The sequence below is a fragment of the Hyposmocoma kahamanoa genome, unplaced genomic scaffold, assembly GCF_003589595.1.
Source record: "Hyposmocoma kahamanoa isolate Upper Pololo Valley unplaced genomic scaffold, ASM358959v1 76, whole genome shotgun sequence".
Taxonomy (NCBI): domain Eukaryota; kingdom Metazoa; phylum Arthropoda; class Insecta; order Lepidoptera; family Cosmopterigidae; genus Hyposmocoma; species Hyposmocoma kahamanoa.
The window spans coordinates 6,442,857-6,462,954 of NW_020653900.1; the positions used below are offsets into that span (position 1 = coordinate 6,442,857).

Consider the following 20,098-nt stretch of genomic DNA (forward strand, 5'->3'; position numbering starts at 1 on the left):
TTATTATTAGTAACAATAATAGTAATGTACCAGACACCCGGTTTCAAATCACGGCATTTCCTGTACTACGAGTACCAGAGCAGCGGAATTTAGAAAAGTTCATTTGCCAAATTGACCCTACCGGAAATCGAACCCGAGATTTCCTCATCCAGCGCTCACATCTTATTATAAAATTTTCAAACAACGAAAGTTAATGTCAAACAGCGTCCTGTGTTATCTCAAAGTGACTTTCCCTAACTCTTTAAAAGTCATCATGAAATAACGTTCTATGTTATAAACAACTCAATAAAAAGCGTTGCAAGATAAAAATCACCGTATCTAACGGATAATACGATTTTTACCCTTGAGGTTTCACTGATCATTACGTTTGATGTGAACTATTATACCAATGGATAAAAACATCAATGGAACGAGCTTGCGTGATTTTTTGCTATTGATGATTACCGATGAAAGTTTTTAGAAAATTAAAAGTGACGATCCATAGGTATCACAACACTAATAGTAATAACGGTTTATTTTCTCAACACAAAGATATACACTAATATTGAAAAAATAATAATTAAAAATTACTATATTATATATATATAGGTATATAAATATAACTATATTGTTGAATCTCTTGAGAGAGATTGGAGACCATACTAGGCAACTAAACCTGTGTTACAGCTCACCAGCCCCCAATAATTATTTAGCGCGATAGCAATTGGCAACATTTTAGTTTTGGTTTTTTCTTTGACAATTTAGCGCGATTGCATATGTGCGCAACATATCACTTTAGCAAGGATTCGTTTGTGGTTTTGGTTTAGTTTTGGTTTTACCGTTGACAATTAGCGCGATAGGCACTCTCAGAGTAGTCTTAAATAGCCAATAATCATAAAAGAAAAAACCTATATACTGTTGAGCAATAAAAATTGTAAATAATATCTAATAATGCTAAAAATACGTTTTAATGTGCGTAAGCTTGAAGTACTGTATAATGTTAAGGAAGTTATGCAAGCCGAAGCAACTGAAAATAAAATCTATCATAAAGATTTAGATCTAATTTTGAAGACGATTAAACCAAAGCAGCAATGATGTGAGCATTTTTGCTTTACGCTTTTGAAGGATAAGGATGCTGATGAAATTGCAGACATATAGAACTTGTCAACTTATGTTTCAATGGCACTGCAACTGCCATAGACAGGCGTGTCGCTTAACACCAGGCACACGACTTTTTCGTGTCGTCACATACACACACACACACGCACAAACACACACAATCATAAAAAAACCAATGCTGAGATGGAATAAGCTACAATTCTAAATTAGAACTTTGAAAAATTGTAATGTGTGACTCTTGCATTAAATGGAAGGAAATAGAGGAGTCTGACTATTTTTTACTCCAAGATCAATGTCGTGAAGCATCGAAATAAAAACCGGTAAATCACAATTTGATTTGTTCTCCTTTTTTAATGCTAAACTGTAGTTTTTATACGTTTCTATGAATAATTTATCCAACTTGAACAGCAGCCACTAAATTTTCCTTCAAAATACGATTCAAATGCATGGATCTGAACATAATGCGTCAAAGCCACTCAATGAGACTAAACGACATTAGAATTGAAATTTATCGGCTTTATCGGTTTTTGTTCCGAAGCTTTTTGAATGAATTGTATTTAATGTTCTTACTTAAATATTAGTCCTATTGAGGAGGTTATTTCTTGCACTAAATTAATGTGATTTATGTTAGCTTCAATGGTGTATGTAACTTAAAGAACCAGAAGGTGAATAATTTTGAATTTAATTTTTTTTACTTGTAAATATAGCGTGCTATAAAAGATTAATGCAAAAATTAAGTGTAACTGTTTCAGGTTATTTAGCCTGTATATGAAACCAAAGAAGTTTTACTATTGAAAAGGGCGTGATATCGTGAAAAAAGTTATTAATTTAATATTTTTTTTTATAATTTTCCATCCATTTGTCTGGTTAGGCTAAGGTTCCACCATACAACCTATTCATATATTAGTATATTTTCTTGTTTTGATGGGAAAAGAACAACTTTGACAAGTTCGTATATATAGTTTTTTTTATGATAATAAGCGGCAAGTCGAACAAGGAAGGGACAGCTATATGGCAAGCTGTAGTAAATACTGGTATCATGTTAACTTACCGTTATAGTAGTTGCAATTTATTTTGTAACACATATATTAGCAGTAATGTACATTGTAATTATTTTAAAGTTCTGTCTGATCAATAGAGAATTATTTATGAATGTAATCTGTGCACCTAATCATGTTTTAATTGAAAAAAAAAAACGGTATGTAGACAGGTGAAACACGTATGTTCCGCTATTTTTGGCTGTATAGATAACGGCACGTGTATTTTTGCCTATGAAAGAGAAATTGAACTATAGAGTCATAGGACACTTGTGGTTTAAGGGTCAAAAATATAGCCCAATATGGCGACTGTACAAAAAATGTATGATAAAAGATCTGCTGTGTACGAAACAAAAAATATTACCAAACACAAAGATATCGAATATTTGCGTTTACGATTTCTGATTAAAAAAAAATGACCTTGAATGAGAAAAACCAATACTAATAAACTGAAAATTATTTATAAAGCACCTCGGATTCTCTAATTTTGCTTTACAAAATATCATATCCCGAAAAATAACAAACAACAGACTATCTGGGAGACGCAAGGGCTGGCAGTTACCTTACCCAACTTATTAGTATAGCTATACAAAGAGGTACGTCAAAAATGGGAATCCTGGGCAGCTAGCCATAGTGACCCAATTTTGTGAATTTAATTTGATTCTAGCTTTAGTTTTTAAGCTTAGTGTAATTTTATACCTTTATTGAAATACACTAAATATTATTTGTCTTTTATACCTATCGCTTTCCTTGAGAAATGTTAAACCCTCAATATAAATGCGAAGAAAAACTATCCTATGCATTTAATAATTAAGTTAAAACTGTTACAAACGAAAGAACTTGCATAATTTCTAAGAAATAAGTTCTTGGTGTAATATTTATGTACATCATGAAATTCTGCTGAAAACTTTGAAGCTAAGTTTAGTTGAATTCATTTCAAAGATAAATAGTTACTGAAATCAATTTCCTTGTATCAAGACTGTGGTTTTATAAAAGCTGTTAATAGAAAATTAATGAAGTAAAACCAAAAAGATTTCAGACTTAGTTTTCATGTCTGTATAACGATGAAATTAGCAAAAAGACAAAAGTAACGAGCGTGCTGTACTTTTACGAATCGAAGATGTATAAGATGTTAAAAAAATGAAAAACAGTACAAGAATGACTGAAAGGACGTCGTACCTTCCTCAACTCCTCGGTTAAGCTCCTGTCCAGTCATCTTCGGCAGGGATAGCTGAACTGTCCTCGAGTTCGCAAACGACGCAATCCTGTCCCACAGCATCGACGACAACGCCTCATCTTTATCCTCCAAGTTCCTCGGCAATGTTGCTTCAATGTCGTTCTCACTGATTGGCGAAACTTCAGGGTCTGAAGTCTTCACAATATCAATCCCATCAATAAGGGGTATCGCCTCCATCCGCGCGGCTCTGTCAAAGAATAAAATCGCCTTCTTCTTCAAACAAGGAAGAACACCATCCGATCTTTGACAGTCTTCGTAAATCCTCATCAAATACTTGACACCCATATCTTCTCTTTGCACACCAGCCTGGATATACCCAATGGCAATGGCAAGTACAACCACCTTGGCGAACATTTTTTGAACTTTGACAGATGCGACGCGGGTGGAATAATAAAAAAGACTGTTGACGGACCCGCGTGTACGCCACTATTTATAGGCTATGTAGTGACTACAAAAAGAGCCGCAGCTCTGAGATCGGGGGTACAGTCTCTAAAGTTTGTAACACACTTAGTAAACTTCAAACGCTTCTATACAACCTTTCTTAGCGTTTGTGCGAGTTAGTTACCTCTCACCGCTTGCGTGCTCGGTGTGTCCCAACATTATAATAGTTTTAATGGTGTGAGTGTATTGTTATGAAGAAAATTGTCAGCTATGTATGCGTAGGTCGTGATGAAAAGGAGTTATAATAAATTAGGGATGGGTGTGTAGAAGTTTAAGATATTTTGATATTCGCAAAGCGTATCGGTGTTAATGAGGACACATTTGGTGCCCTTTGGTTTCACTTGAGTGAAATTCGAGTCAGTAAGCATTCATATGCTTTACAAAACATTATTAGTACGTTTTATAGAACGAATTCGCTGTCAACAAAATAAAAACAATTATTTTATTTTGTTAATATGTAGGGTATTTATTTAAAACAATCTCTTTAGAAGATTTTATTTAGTTGCATCCCCCTTTTCAGTTCTTGAATTTCTATCTCTCAGGTTGTCTGGGAAAAATTGCTTCTTACCAATAAGGCCGCTTATTGTACAATAGCTTACACTGTGATACTTACATTACTGTTCTGAATCAATTAATGAAATAAATAATTATTTTTTTTTACTTAACGTCCAATCTGTAAAGCAAACAGGCGATAACAATAACTAATTAACTAAGTAATTTTGACTGGACAAATTTAAACTGTTTTAGATTAAGTCCAATATAGTATATGAGATTGAAAACACGGTGCAATTCAGTAATAGCAATTAGAATCCCTATTTTGTTTAACAATAATTGTCTTTTACAGTCTTTTTATTTATTGTCACTAGTTACAGGTTTCTTATCATAGTTGACTTTTTGAATGTATTTTTGAATAATAAAAAGACAAGGTAATAAACTGAATACTGATGTTCCCGATTCCCGGAAGTACCAATTTGGGAAATGAACTTTTGTGAATTAGTTCTGGTTTGGGTGTTTTGGAAAGTGCCCCAAAGTGAATGCTGTACAGGGAATTCCCTAGTTTGAGACCAGGGAATTGGTATGGTTGTCTGGAGAAAAAAAAGTGAGTAAAATTTTATTTTTAATATTATTAGCCTTTTTTTAAATTTTATTATTGTCGTAGTTTTTATAATTATATACTATAGCAATTTAATTTTTTATACTGTTGATTTTTACCTCTTGGTTGTACTGTATTTACCTAATGATAGCCAGTGTGTTGAGGAACACTTAAACCCAAAATACAAGCTTTTGCTTAGTTTGGGATTCGGTTGTTTAAACAATTTATATAAGTAGCACGTACAATCAGTGAAATAAGTTTTTTTTTATGTAACATATCTATTGTTTTTAATTTTGCTGTGTGCGTATATGAATGAAATAAATATTATTATTATTGATTGAATTAAAAAAAAAAATTTTTTTCGTTTTGATTTTTGTTTTCAGTTAATGTAAAAAATAGGTGTTTTCAATAATTTTTCGGGTAGTAGGAGTCGAAATTTTTTATCTTGCTTAACCGCCCGGTTAGCCAAAAAGTTAGGGAACCTATGTCCTGGTTAAGTTACACGTCTGTTCATAGCAGTTGCATAGGGCTAAGCAGAGCTTTAAATCGTAAGAATCTGAGGGACACTGCCACTGCGCCTGTCACCCTGATACATAAGTTGATAAGTCCCATGTGCCTGTAATTGCACCTAACTTTTTATACAAACCTATAGTATATCACGTTTTTGAGAAATGCTTTCCTTTCCATTGTCGTGTTATCGATACATTTCCAGTTGTTATTAAACTCTAGAAATAATATCGCCTAATTATTAACTGCTTTAACTAACTATTAATCATTTTTCCATATGAAACCTCAATAACATGTCATATCCATAATTTATTCCTTCGAAACTCAGCACGCAATATGCGTTGCACCAAGTATTTCTTTAACGTGTAATTTGTGCTACGTTTATATGTTAATAATTAATGTATATTCAAAATATTGTCTACTGAACGCCTCAGAAATAGTTACGTGTCTTACGTGTCTCAAATGGTTTGACAGTAATAATGACACAATTTGTACACTATAATAACTTATAAACTACGCCTCTGATTAAAAATTAAATTGATGTCCTCGGAGATTTTGGGTTCGATTCCCGGTAGGATCAATTTGTGTGAACTTTTCTAAATTGGTGCTGGTAGAGTCGCACACACTCAACATAGCCTCGCACTAGGGAAACCCTGTGTCGCGGGTACCATGGACAAACACATAGACAAATACAAATTACACCCAAACACACGAGAGAAATAAATGCAGGCCATACAAATATTTCTCCCGGCCCGGGAATCGAACCTGGGACCTCTGCGTAGCAGTCCGCCTAACCGTTCGGCTACGGAGGCAGTTGACATAATTAAAGGTAGTGGTGGTAAATTAGTAAAAGAAAAATATTTTATTAATAATTATTTTTTCTTAATTTGTCATTTGTATTAAAGGCAGGGAATTTATTTTCTGTTTGAAAATATATTAGGAAACACGTTCTATTATTACCAGCTCTACTTAAAGAACGTTCATAGGCTCAGACAATCTGGGAGAACTGATCTAAATCGAGCATATTTCTTTTAAATCAAGTTTCACAGGCTCCATTGTCACGGCTGATTGTTGAAACGTTTGTTTTGTTTGAAATGTAAAAAAAATCCGAAATATCAGTTACATTTTCCTAACCTAATCATCAAATTAAACGGACAGAGACCGCAGTTCAAATTACACACTTTTGGTGATTTTACAGGCACTTGAGACTTGTCAACTTATGTCTCAGAGTCACGGACACATTGGCAGTGCCCCTAAAATTTTTGTGATTTAAAATTCTGAGTGGCAATGCAATTGTTAAGGATAGGTTATTGCTTACCACAAGGTACACAACTTGTTCGTCCTGTCACTTGATATTATAAAAAAAATTACTTAATTGTGAAAAGCATTACTTAATTTTGAAGTTTATTGAATGTTACGATGCTTTACTACCACGATATTTATTTACTTTTTGGGAAATCACGCCTTGCTAGTTTGTTATAATTATTAATACAAACATCGAACACTAAGAAATATTCCTTCGGTCCGACTAGATTCGAACCAGGGTCTTCAAGCGTACCGTATCAGATCTGGCATGCTTGAAGACGCTGGCTCGAATCCAGCCAGATCGAGAAAAAATCTTTGTATTAAAGTCAAAGTCAAAGTCAAAGATTATTTATTCCATAGGTAAAATAAATTTACACTTGAAAACGTCACATTTAAGCTACTGCTCGTTCACTACGCTGACCTCCCTGAGAAGAACGAGCAAGAAACTCTAGGGATTGCTCTTTTCAAATAAACTTAAATGCTATGGAATACACTTTGAATCAAATTTGTGTGGATTCTGGAGCCATGTCGTCTTTCCATACATCTTTGTCTAACACGTAGTCTTCAATTTTGTAGTATGATTTTTCGATCGAAATATTTTTAATGTAGTTTCTAAACTTAGGAAATGATAAACTTAATATATGCTCCGGAATCTTATTGTAAAAACGTATACAGTTCCCCATAAAAGAGTAGTTTACCTTGGTTAAACGAAATCGTGGTACCATGAGTTTGGACTTAGCTCTAAGGTTAATATTATGGATATCTTCTTTCTTATTGAAATTATGTATATTTTTACGGGCATATAAAATATTTGAGTAAATGTACTGTGATGCCACAGTCATGATACCAGTCTCCTTAAACTTTTCTCTGAGAGATACCCGAGAGCCTAGACGGTACACAGAACGAATCGCTCGTTTTGAATCTTTGTATTAATAATTAAAAGCATTTCTTGTTTCGGTGAAAACAGAAGTTAACTGTGAAAGCTACAGAAGTACCCTGAGTCAACGAGATCTCTATCTTTCAAAATATCTATCTAATTAATGATTTATATAACTATTCCTTATCTATTTAATTTGACTTTATCGGACATCCTGAACACATCCTCTTGAACATCTAATTCGCCAGAAAACATTTTTTCGTTTATTCGATTGTCGTCGCTGAAATATGGACCTTTTTGTTATATAAACAAGTATGTTTACTGCATATTCTACAGTGAACATTTCGCAACGTCCAATGATGAACAATACTTTCATGACAGTAGTCTTCAATTTGATAAACGATTGTTTAATGTACTTAACAAGGCACGTGGGCGGTGCGAAGGCGCTTTTATAATGAGATTGTGTTGTCGTAAAAACTTTGAACATTTTCTAGTAAGTGTTATTTTTCGTCCTCAAACTTATGTAAAAACTTTCAAAAGGTACGAGAAGTTATAAAGGTACCTGCATGAGGATGATATTATAAATATTTATACCTTTCCATAGTTCAACCCTTAGAGGTGGAATATTATCTTCAAATTTAAATGGGGCTAATACCGAAGTGTCCAACAAAAAAGAATTATCAAAATCTGTTCACAAATTTTACCGTGTGTATATATCATCATCACTGCCAAACACTGAATGAGCACCACGTACCTAAAAAAGCCAGGATCTGCAAGATTACGGCGGCCAGCCAGCTTCACGTGCTGCAATCTTGATTGACATCAACGCGAGGATATTTTGGTTGGCCGGTCGCGGGATGTTTTTATTGGCAAGCTCACTGTCCTTGATATTTGTATTTAACACAAAAGTTTAACGGTCTCGTAAGATATCTTCTTGACTTGATGAGCAGGACGAAACTTGCTCGTAGTGCTTACGCCCGCCAGTAGGGGGAGCCTTAATGATTGACATATTTAACATTGCAAACGGCGCGAAATTTAAATGTAAACCTTAGATGAATATGAAAACCGTACAGTACCATTGGTAAACTTTCTTAAATTGTATCTAAGCTTGAACATTCTGTTTTACATTCTTACATTATTGTACTGTATCGAGTTCTTAGGTTTTCGCGATTTTAATATATTGGAAACGAAACTATAGTTTTTCGGATCAGAATCGCGTATATTTGTTTTTCAAGCACACCAACGTTTCGGGCCCTTTGCAGCCATGGGACAAAAAATAAATATATAACATATATTCACAGGTTTCATAAAACGGCGTTTAAGCCCAAAGATCGGCAACAAACACTTATAGAAATTCGTGAAGTCTGCTAATTCGTTCTGTAGCTGAGTTGGGAAAGCCGTTAGCCCCTGTCTGGCAAACAGTCGCTGATTCGAATCCAGGGGGATAGAAGGAATAGCAGATTTTTTAAGATGTTAAGTCACGGGATGAACAAGTTGTGCGCCTGGTGGTAAACGACTCGCCTATCCGTGACAGTTGCAGTGTCACTCAAAGTTTTAAATCGCAAAGATCTTAGGAGCGCCACTGCGCCCGTCACCCTATACATAAGTTGAAAAGTCCCATGTGCCTGTGATTTCACCAAAGGTACAAAGTAATGCTCACATTACTGCTTAGCGTCAGAAATAAGTGAAGTGGCAGTACTTCCCTGGACGAACTATTACTGTTACTAAAAGTTAGGCGTGAACTAGGTTAGGCGTGAAAACGGAACAGACAGACAGACAGAGTAACTTTGCATTTATTATAGGTATTAGTTTCAATTTTCAATAAGATATTTTTTTTAAGCACCTATTTTTTATTATATTTTATTACTTACGTACCATAGAATTTCAATTTACATTCATTAATTGAATTTGAAACTATAACGTTTTGTAAAAAAAACATGGAAACTTCGATCCACAATAGTCTCGTGATGTAATAAAAAGATTCTCTCGGCATTACGTAATTACAAGTAATTCTCTCTTGTCTGAGTACGTATAGAATCGGAAAAGAAAATAATTTTCCACAAGATTGGTTTATAAACTGCACTGTACTGTCTGAAAAAACAAAAAAAAACAAGTGTTAGCGAGGAGGCAGCCGGTAAATAACTCATGTTTCGTACAGCCTAATGGCGTGGTAAAAACATCAACTACCATTGCATGTGTAGCAATGTAGAACACTTCATCGTGGAATCGTTCTATCATATCCCAAACATAATGATATCTAACTTCAATAAAAAAGTACAACATTAAGAACAGTCCCATATCATTCTACAAGTTTTTGTTTATAGTGCTCCTCCCTATCAACCTCTTGGATTTATATGGGAAGGGCACTATGATTTGTGTGAGCGAGCTCGCACAGAGACCATCTAGGTCAGGTCCTAACCCCGAATCAGTACGTTTGCACGTACTTCATCCGGCTCTCTGTAAGGCTAGTGCCTTAGGTGAGCCGCCCCGGGTGTAAGTACAGCACCCTCCCTATTTTTCAGATATGTACTGGAGCTAGTAGTAGGCACGCCCACTTCCCGTCGCGCTCCGTACGACTTACGGTTGCCACCGCTGAGCCGCCGGCTCTAAGCCGACTACCAAATCTCCTCAGTGGTGGCGGAGCTGTAAGGCACCTCACGCTCCCTTCCCAACGCCGAATGAACGGCGTCTCTCCAGTTTCCAGATTCCTACGCGACCCGAGGAACCGGAAGATGTCTAGCTCATCCTCTACTAGCTCTCCGGGCTAGTGCCGGAGATGTCAAGTGGCAGTGTCCTATGACAATGTCCGGACATAGCCACCGACTTAAAGGGTAAATCACGTGTCCCGTGCGTCTCCTCGCCTCAGGCTGTCAACTAGACTGCTAGTAAGACGCGCTAGCTGCACGCGGGACGAACGCCCCGGTCATACCCTACCGGAGCAGACGAACGTGTTCGTCCCTGCAGCTAACCACCAAATCCGGCGAGTCCATACCCAAGTCCGGGTCCGCCAGACACGCCCGTGAAGACGTATAACTGGCGGAGGGCTTGGCCCGGACTCCCGACGCACCCTGGTCTTGCCGTCGAACCCGTAGTCTCTCCGGAACACTCTATCTTTCGGGTCGATAGATAGGGACAACAATATTAAGAACAATAATAATTTTTGCCCTTTCCATCAATAAAACAAAAAAACAAATGCTATCGAGGGCTACAGCAGTTTAACATAAAAAATGCTGATGGCCAGCGTTATATTCTAACAGACTTAGTCATACTTTACTAGAAAAATTTTACAAGACATAAAACATTCTAAATTACATTCGCATTATTATCCTACATTACTATTCTATATGGTCACATTCAAAATTGTTAAAATTATAATTAATTATCCTATATTAATGTTATTTAACTAATGTGATAATTTATATATGGATTGTTTGATAATCAAGTGCTTTAACCTATATTTTAATAAGTCGTCTGAAGTAGGTAAGAGGCTACTAGATTTGAATATAACCTGGTTTACAATAATTTTGTATCCGATGTTTTTCTGACCGTTTATAAAACTGGTAATCGTTATGACCTCCACACTATATCAAAGAGTTAGAGTTTTAAATCTCTGTTTTCCAAAAATACTTCGTCAAAATGTTATCTCATTTTCCATCACAACTTGCGTGACCTAACCACAGTTTCCGGTATCATTATGTCATTTCCCCTATTAACCGCAACTGTTTTTACGTTTTTTTACAACTTGCCTAGGCACCATACTCGTGTGCATTAAACTTTTATAAGCTGCCAAGCGTTATAAAACCTAGCAGTGATTTTATTATGCCATTACTTACTTAATTACTCTGTATAAGCACTAAGAGTCTGTGAAGAGTTGAAGGAAAAGGAAATCATTATAGTGCTTTCTTTTTTATGATAACAAGTGACGGGACGAACAAGTCGTGCGCCTGGTGGTAAGCGACATGATACAGCAGGTGCATTAACACTCAGAGCTTTAAATCATAAAAGTCTGAGGGACACAGGTATTGGTGCCTGTCACCCTTTTTTTACGAGTGGAAATGCTATATGCATACTCACCGAGCCCGAGGAGGCTTAAGGGTTATGTGGGACTAGTCTTGCAGGTGAAAGGCATACCCATCAAAATGTGAATTACACAGAGAGCTGGTGTTGGTCGGGCGCGAGTTGAGTTATACACACCGAACGCGGGCGCGTGCATCTGTTTCGCGTCCGCGCTCGCTGTATTGCGGCATTCCGCAGATTCACCACTACGACACCCCTTGTGCCTTGATAGGCAGAGTGATCTCTGAAACATGAGTCGACAAGTTCCATGTGCCTGTAATTTCACCAGCACCCTTACCCTTCAAAACTGGAACGCAACAATGCTCACATTACCTCTTGGCGGCAGACATAGCTAAGGTGGCAGGACTTCCCTAGACGAACTCTCACACAAGGATCTCTATTGTTACGAAACGTTCTTGGACGTAATAATACACAAATAGTTTAAATTCATTAAGTTAAATTTTTGTTGTATCACTTTTTATAAAAAAAAAAAATAAGTGCGCATTTGACCTCCATCTCACCTGAAGGAAAGTGACGATGAGGTCAACGATGGAGCATGCATACCTGAATAATACCGTTCAGGAAACAAGTCTGCAGGCAGAGAATTCCACTCTATAGTCGTTCGCGGTATAGATGTGTCAAGAAAAACGCTTCATGTGAATTCATAACGGGGGTGGAACCCCAGTCTATATCTAGTTCCCCGATGAAGGAAAAGGAAAAGCGGAATTAAATCTCAATTCAATATACCTTATTGTTTGTAGTTAATCTAATTGATATAATTATATCTTTTGTCTAATAAGTATACCGTATAAAAAAACCGAAAGAAAAAGTAATTTAAGTTTTCGTAGATTGTGTCATAAAAATGACTACAATAATGTTCTCATTTCTTTTTGAAGGAATAAATGATGTTTAGATACAGCTGTAGCTTGTTGTTAAGTAGCGCAGCAATTTCTATCTTTCGTCTTACATGAGTAAGCAAATAAATAATATGTAAATATCAAGGCATCAAATAACAGAAATACAAATTCAATTATGTTTTTTGTTAAAGTAAGCTTTTGTTCGTTTAAGTCTCAGTTAAGCTTTTCGTTTGTCCATAATCTCACTTGATGGCAAGTTAAGTAGCGGACGAAAATGGTACTTGCGTAAATGGCCCTACGAAAGATTTTAGATTTAACAGAGACCAATCAAGCATATTTTTTATGCTTTATTGTGACCACGTCTTTGCTCCTCTTTTACATTATTAATCACTTATCTGTTTTTTAAATTGTTTTTTGTTATTTGTATATCAGCTACAGGCAAATAGAACGTTTATCTCTGTATTTTTTTATGGGCTATATTCCACCTCTAAGAGTGGCATATTAGGGGGAGAATCTTTTTCATTGGATTTCACCGAGTTATAATTATTAATATTCGTGCAAGGGAAATGCACTTACAATATTTGATAGACAAGTAATTGTTTTGTTAAAAAACGTAGTAAGAATGTAATTTTGCTTTTTTCTTCGGACATGTTTTTCATGCAAATAAACAAATGTGTGTCGCTAATTATTTTGAAAAATATTTAAATTTGAAAAAATAAATAGCGGTCGGTATTATTTTTAAATGGGAAATAGTCCAAAGAGGCTACTTTTCAGTCACCTCTCGTGTATAATGTTTTATCTTTCCTTCAATGCATTTAAGTAAGTGTTTATATCTAAAGATATAAATAAAGCAGTGAGAGTTATTAAAAAGATTTACTAGAAATATACGTCTCTCTCGTGGTACGTTACCTTCACCTTAGCCGGCTGCTGACCGTGCGACCTTTGAGTTCAAACAACTTGCCAAGCTTCACTGGAGGCTAGATTTCACTACGTCTATATGTGGTTATTGTAGGTAATTATAATTTTAACATTCAAACTATTACATTTTTATATGGAGTATGGTAAATTAAAAAAAGAATCGTTTAATTGCTTTCTTATGCGAATAATTACAGCTTTTGTTGGTAAAATAAAACCGATCTTGAAAGTTCGTGGAGTTACATCTATTTGCCAAGTTTTATTGCAATCAGTTACCGGAAAGTGCGTGAAACCGGATTCATCCTCTAGTTTGTCACCCTTAGATGTGGAATGTTTTCTTCAAATTTAAATGGGACTAATACTGGAGGTACTCTTTTTCCAATAAAAAAAGAATCATCCAAATCGGTTCATAAATAATCGCGTAACATACATACAAAAAAATGCAGGCGAATTGAGAACCTCCTCCTTTTTTTAAGTCGGTTAAAAAGATAAGATGGGCGCAGAATGAATGGCAGCGATAACAGCCACCTGGGTGCAATTATATATATTTATTATTAATTATATATTAATTATATTATATTATATTAGCAATTGGTGTCCAAGTTTCTTTTGACGAACAGTTAACCAGAAAGCATATTAATGTATATAAAAAAATAATAACATTTTTTTTAACGCACGCACTCATTGCCCCGCACTAAAGTGAAGTGTTGCGCGGGTACCTTGGAAACATAGAACACCACAAATTACACTTGAACTCACGAGAGAAATAAATGTAATCATAAGTACAAATATTCCTTCCGGCCTGGGAATCAAACCCGGAAACGATCTCTGCGTGGCAGACCAGCATTGTAACCGTTCGGTTCGTAATAGTAACCTTATTAGTAAATATTCTGTTACTAACTCTTGTTGATAAATGTGTGAAATAAAAAAAAATATTTTCGTTCTTTTTTCTGAAACAGCTTATTCCAGATAAACAACAAAATGTATATATCAATAGATACATTTTTGGATGAAGGAATAAATATTCTATAATTCACATTAAACAAATACAATGACAACACAATGGACATAAAATATTTTTTTCGGATCTAAATGGTGAATATTTGTTTTAAAATTTAATTGAACCCATTTTTATGCAAATGGTATACTTAAATTTTAACTTTATGCATAACTCGATTTAACTTGCTTTCGTAACTACCCCTTAAAGTTACGTAAAGGTTTGCGATATAGGCGCTATATGACGTGGTTCCAGGTTAGACTCTCGGTTGGAAAAATTTGAAATATGTTAAATAAATCCATGTTGGTATGATTCCATTGTTGGGGTACTCATGTACAGGCCGTTCTCTAGTTTGAGTTGGTGGCGCTGTCAGGACATGAAACTGTTGACCAGTTGGCTATTCCGTCGATTCGGATGAAAAGTTTGAACGTTCAAAAGTAGAATTACCATGCTATCATGCTAAGGTCCCAGGTTCGATTCCCGGGTCGGGAGAAATATTTGTATGGCTACGTTTATTGCTTTCCTGAGCTTGGGTGTAATTTGTGGGTGTCCATGCCATACGCGACACAGGGTTCCGTTGGTATGTTGTGTGTGTGTGTGTGTGTGCGCGTGTGCGTTATTATTTTCATTATAGGAGTTTTCAGTTTCTTTACAAAAACAACTCTGTTTCATTTATATCATCATATTGTTTTACTCTTTTTTGTATTATTTTTTATTATAGAATATCAAGTGACGGAACGAAAAAGTAGTGCACCTGAAGGTAAGCTACACGCTTCTCCATAACTGTTGCGGTGCCACTCAGAGCTTTAAATCGCAAGATTTGAGAAGCCCGTCACCCTGAGACATAAGTTGACAAGTCCCATGTGCCTGTAATTTTACCTGCTCCCTTATTCTTCAAAACCGTAACACAGTAATGTAACATTACTGCTTGGCAGCAGAAATAGGTAAGATGGCAGTACTACCCTGGACGAACTCTTTTGCAATGAGCTTTACTTTTAAAACTTTACTGTTTTATCTTAAAATTCGAAACTAAATTGAGATGTGGAAAACATGTCTGTATTTCCAGTACGGTACAACCTGGATAATTTGAAGGTCAGAGTGAACAGGCATTTTTGGGCGGACTTCTTTCTCTCCTCATCATCAATTTGTAGCTAAAAAAATAAACGAAAGTCATGGAGGTTGACGCCTACGGACACTCACGTTTTGCTCTTTGGATCTTTACGAACGGCTATGTGAAATTGTTCGATAAATGTGTAATTAATTGACATTGAGACCATTCGAATTGATTACTCAGTACCAAGACCAATCGCAGCATTACGTTTGATTATTAAATAAAGAAACCATAAGTTGTATAAAGTTTGACAAAATAATACTAAAATCAGTTGCCGTAAAATATTTGATTATTCAATACTAAGACCAATCGTAGTTTAAGGTCTGAGTATTAGATATTAACACCATTCGCGGTATAACGTTTTATTATTGAACATTGAGACCATTATACGTATAGGCATAGTGACTGTTTGATTGACTTCATTATTTGATATAGAGACCATATTTTATTTGTTTTATGGTCAGACTTTGAGAGAGAGCCCATTTCACATCTTGCAGGTTCGATGAAGGAACAAACGTGTTGCGGCGTGATCTTCGTGTAATCTTTGATGGATGTGGGGATGAAAATATAAAGGAAGAATTGCATTTAAATTGTTTTAACACAGAATAATATTTGAGACGTCTGAATGGCACGCATAGATCACATTAAAACGGATATGAATGTCAGTAATAAAACTAACATGAATACGAATATCTATACAATACTCTTAGAATTTCATGAATTCAAAACAATACTGATCTTTTTTACTTTACACTTAAATGCTATAATTGCATGTCGTTAAAGCTTTCTCCTTGTATGCAAGTAAAATAATTTGCCGTCATTGGTAATTATATATGTAAAAATACCAAGTAAGATTATGCTTATGGTGCTGTGGGCTAGAGTTTTAATGGTGCCATTTATTTTGGCGGAATAGCGTTCTTGTGTTTTCTTGTACTTGCCAACTCAATAGCTTACGTTTGATGAGGAGGATGAATTGTCCAAATTGCTAAGTGTGTGAAATTCGTGAAAATTTATAATAAAATTTTAACTAGGAACTCGCGGGTGCCATGGACATACATAGATAACCACAAATTACACCCAAATTCACGACAGAAATAAAAATAGGCCATAAAAATATTTCTCCCAGCCAACGTCCAGGTATCGAAGTCAGGAGCTCTGCGTGGCAGCCCAGTATGATAATCGTTCGACCACAGAGGCAGTTAAAGGTGTTTGGATTCTATAGTGTTTTTTGCGTATTGTTTTTATAATGGGGTATAATTTCTAGAAAAAAATATTGTTTCAAAAATTTATTAAGCACGAACATAATTTATCTATATTAAATTATGTTCACGTATTTTCCTAAAATTAATAAAAAAATTCAAAAGAAAACTTAAATCTTTCGAAACTGCATGCTTTTATTTTTTAAGTGAGCTACATAAACGTATTTTTGTAATAATTTACGTTGAACACTTATTATACATATTGGGGGCTAGCTTAGATTTTTTTGCTAATAATAGAAAAGGACAAACGGGAGAACAGCAGCATGTAATTAAGAAACTAGCGAAGTAGTCTCTACTTTCCACTTATTACCTTGTACAAACTATAAAATGTTAGCTTAACTTGTGTTTTTAAAATGTGTTATGGTGTAATTAAACCCATAAAAATTGTGTTTAATTGCTCCATGTACGTTATTATTACCTGTATGTAGATCACTGCTTATAATTTGGACTATCATAATTTCACTTCAGCTGAAGAACATAACTTGGGCCTTTTTAAGGTGAGAATGAATATTCATAATTAAGGTATGCATGCTACATAGTCGACATCATTGTTTCCATCAGTTGAGATTAGCTGGCAGTAGAAGAATTAGGGAAGTACGGAGTAGAAGGGTAAGGGTGCTGGTGGAATATAGGCACATGGGACTTGTCAACTAATGGCTCAGGGTAACGGGCGCATTGGCAGTGACCCTCAGATCTTTGTAATTTAAAGCTCTTAGTGGCACTGCAACTGTTATGGACAGGCGGGCCTCTAAACTCGGACAACCTTTAGGTTTGCAGACAAGTTAGGGAAGCACTCTCAACACTCGGCACCTTTTTATCTAGATTTTTATGACGACGCGTGCTATAGCACAGGTCGTCATTAATTGTAGACTCAAAGCGCTGGCTCGGTATTTAAAAAACGACATCAAATAGTAGACGTGTCTATTTTTGTATTTGTAGTAGTTTGAACAACTACTTACCCTTCAAAACCGGAGCACAGCTCACATTTCTGTTTGGTGGCAGAAATAGGTACGGTGGCAGTATTTCCCTGGACGTACTCTTTCACAAGGACCTCTACTGCTGCTGGTTTTTCTCCATTTCGTCCCTCCATCGGTATTTGGGTCGACTAACCGACTTCATAAGATTTAGAATTTGGTTCATAAGATTTAGAATTTGCCTATGTGTATTGCTGACTGTAACAAACATTTTTCCACCCAGCACTCCAAAGATCGTGTTTTAAAAATACACCATTGTCTCAAATATCTAAAAATAGGCAGTAGGTCAGATAAAAGTAAAAGCATCTAGTAGACAATATCAAAATTGAGATTAAAATTCTCACCACTTAAGTATATCTTCTATCCCGCAAAATCTCGACAAAAATAAAAATAACCAAGTTATCGTTACGAGGAAAAAACAATGTATTGATTCTTAAAACGTCGTGACAAGGAACACTAAATAACTTAAATCAAAATTCGAAACAATCACAGACAACCTGCATAGAAGGTGTGTCAGCAAACACATTTTCCAACAAAGTCAATTGTGATTTTTTCCAAATTCATGCAGTTGTACTGATCACATTCTGACTGCAAAATATCTTTTTTATGGCATTAAGTTAACATGCCTATCCATTAAGTTGAAATTGCACTCAGAGCTTTGATTGCAAAAATCTAAGGAGCACGCCACTACACCCGTCATTCTTAGACATAAAATTGACAAGTCCCATGTGCCTGTATACGAAACCCGTGCCCATGAATACAATTTATATGAGTTAATAAAGTACAAAAAATGTACTTAAAATAAGAGTCGGAATAAGCGGAATATATCGATATATAATACTTATAGTTCCTTTGCTTTATGTTGTGGACATGATCATCATCATAACAGCCGGAAGACGTCCACTGCTGAACATAGTCCTCCCCCAAAGATTGCCAGGCTAGCCGGTCGGACGCGACGTGCAGCCATCAGATACTCGCAGCCCTTACCAGGTCATCCGTCCATCTAGTAAGGGGCCGTCCCACTGAACGACTACCCGTTTCTAGGTTCCATTGGAGAACCTTTCTGCCCTAACGGCCGTTAGTTCTACGAGCTATGTGCCCTGCTCACTGCCACTTCAACTCGCTAACCCTTTGAGCGATGTCGATGACTCGTTATTTTACGGATCTCCTCATTTCTGTGGACATAAATAAAGATATTTATTATTATTATTTACCTAAATTTCATGTAAAAAGTGGGTCATAGAGTGGATAATCTTTTGTCTTCTTTCGGGTAATTTCAGGAATCCTCATTTGATTATCATCATTTGTCATTCGATGATCACTCCGTTACCACAGTCGAATCTATTCAAAGACCGAAACAAGTGAAAATCTGAAGGGGCTGTGTCGAGTGAATGCGGTAGATGTAGTAACACATCTCAGCTTAACTACATTAGTTTTTGACGACTTTGTAATAAGTGTGGAATTGTCATATAATACAATTTTCCGATTCACCATTACTGGGCGTTTTTCATGAATTGTAAAATTAAAACCCGCTAATTTTTTAAGTGAGCACTAAATTATTTTTTTTTAAATGACTATAGACAAAATAACGTTTGAAAAGGAAAATAAATATTTTTGTTTGAAGTTAGCTTATGGTAAAAACTTTTTTGGCCAATTCATTATTCTTTATTGACTGGTTTTAATATTAAACAGGCACTACCCGGGCTGATCAACAAATCAACTTAACATTCCAAGCCCGAAAAAAATCACATACCGTACATCATCATCTATCAATATTCGACCTTAAAACACCTTTTTAGATATTTCTTTTTAACTACAATAGCCAATTGAGTGATGGATCTTATAACAACACTTGAGGACAGTTTGCTTTGATCTTAGAAAACGAAAGTTAGTGAAATTTAAAGACGCCATTTTTTGAGGTGATGATGGGATCATTCTTTAGTTTGCTATCGTGGTAAAAATCGTTAATCACGCGCTGATTCCGAACAATGCAATTTACTGGCAGTGGGATGGTCCTTAGTTTGGGTCGTCATCTCACAGAGTCACAGAAGCATTCAAATAGTGCGTTATACCAGTTATATCCTACGTAGTATATTTAGTAGCAGTACAGCTCCATGTGAAAGAGTTTGTTCGGGGTGTACTGCCACCTTACCTATTTCTGCCGCCAAGCAGGGTGACAGGTGCAGTGAAAGTTCCCTCAGGTCTTAGGATTTAAGGCTCTGAGTGGCACTGCAACTCCTATGGATAGGCGTGTAGCTTATCAACAGGCACACGACTTGTTCGTCCCGCCACTTGATATTATAAAAAAAAACGTAGCCGAGACGTGGACATTGT

The 20,098-nt window shown here is 35.8% G+C and overlaps 1 protein-coding gene across 1 annotated transcript in view; it reads right to left on the reverse strand.

Annotated features, from left to right (window-relative positions):
- LOC113232454 overlaps positions 1 to 3,726 on the reverse strand; it is a 28,108-nt gene extending 24,382 nt beyond the window's left edge. Inside the window, exon 1 of the mRNA XM_026467195.1 lies at positions 3,315 to 3,726. Within this exon, the coding sequence (XP_026322980.1) occupies positions 3,315 to 3,726 (412 nt within the window). The remainder of the gene's footprint in view (positions 1 to 3,314) is intronic.
- Between the last annotated feature and the right edge of the window lie 16,372 nt (positions 3,727 to 20,098).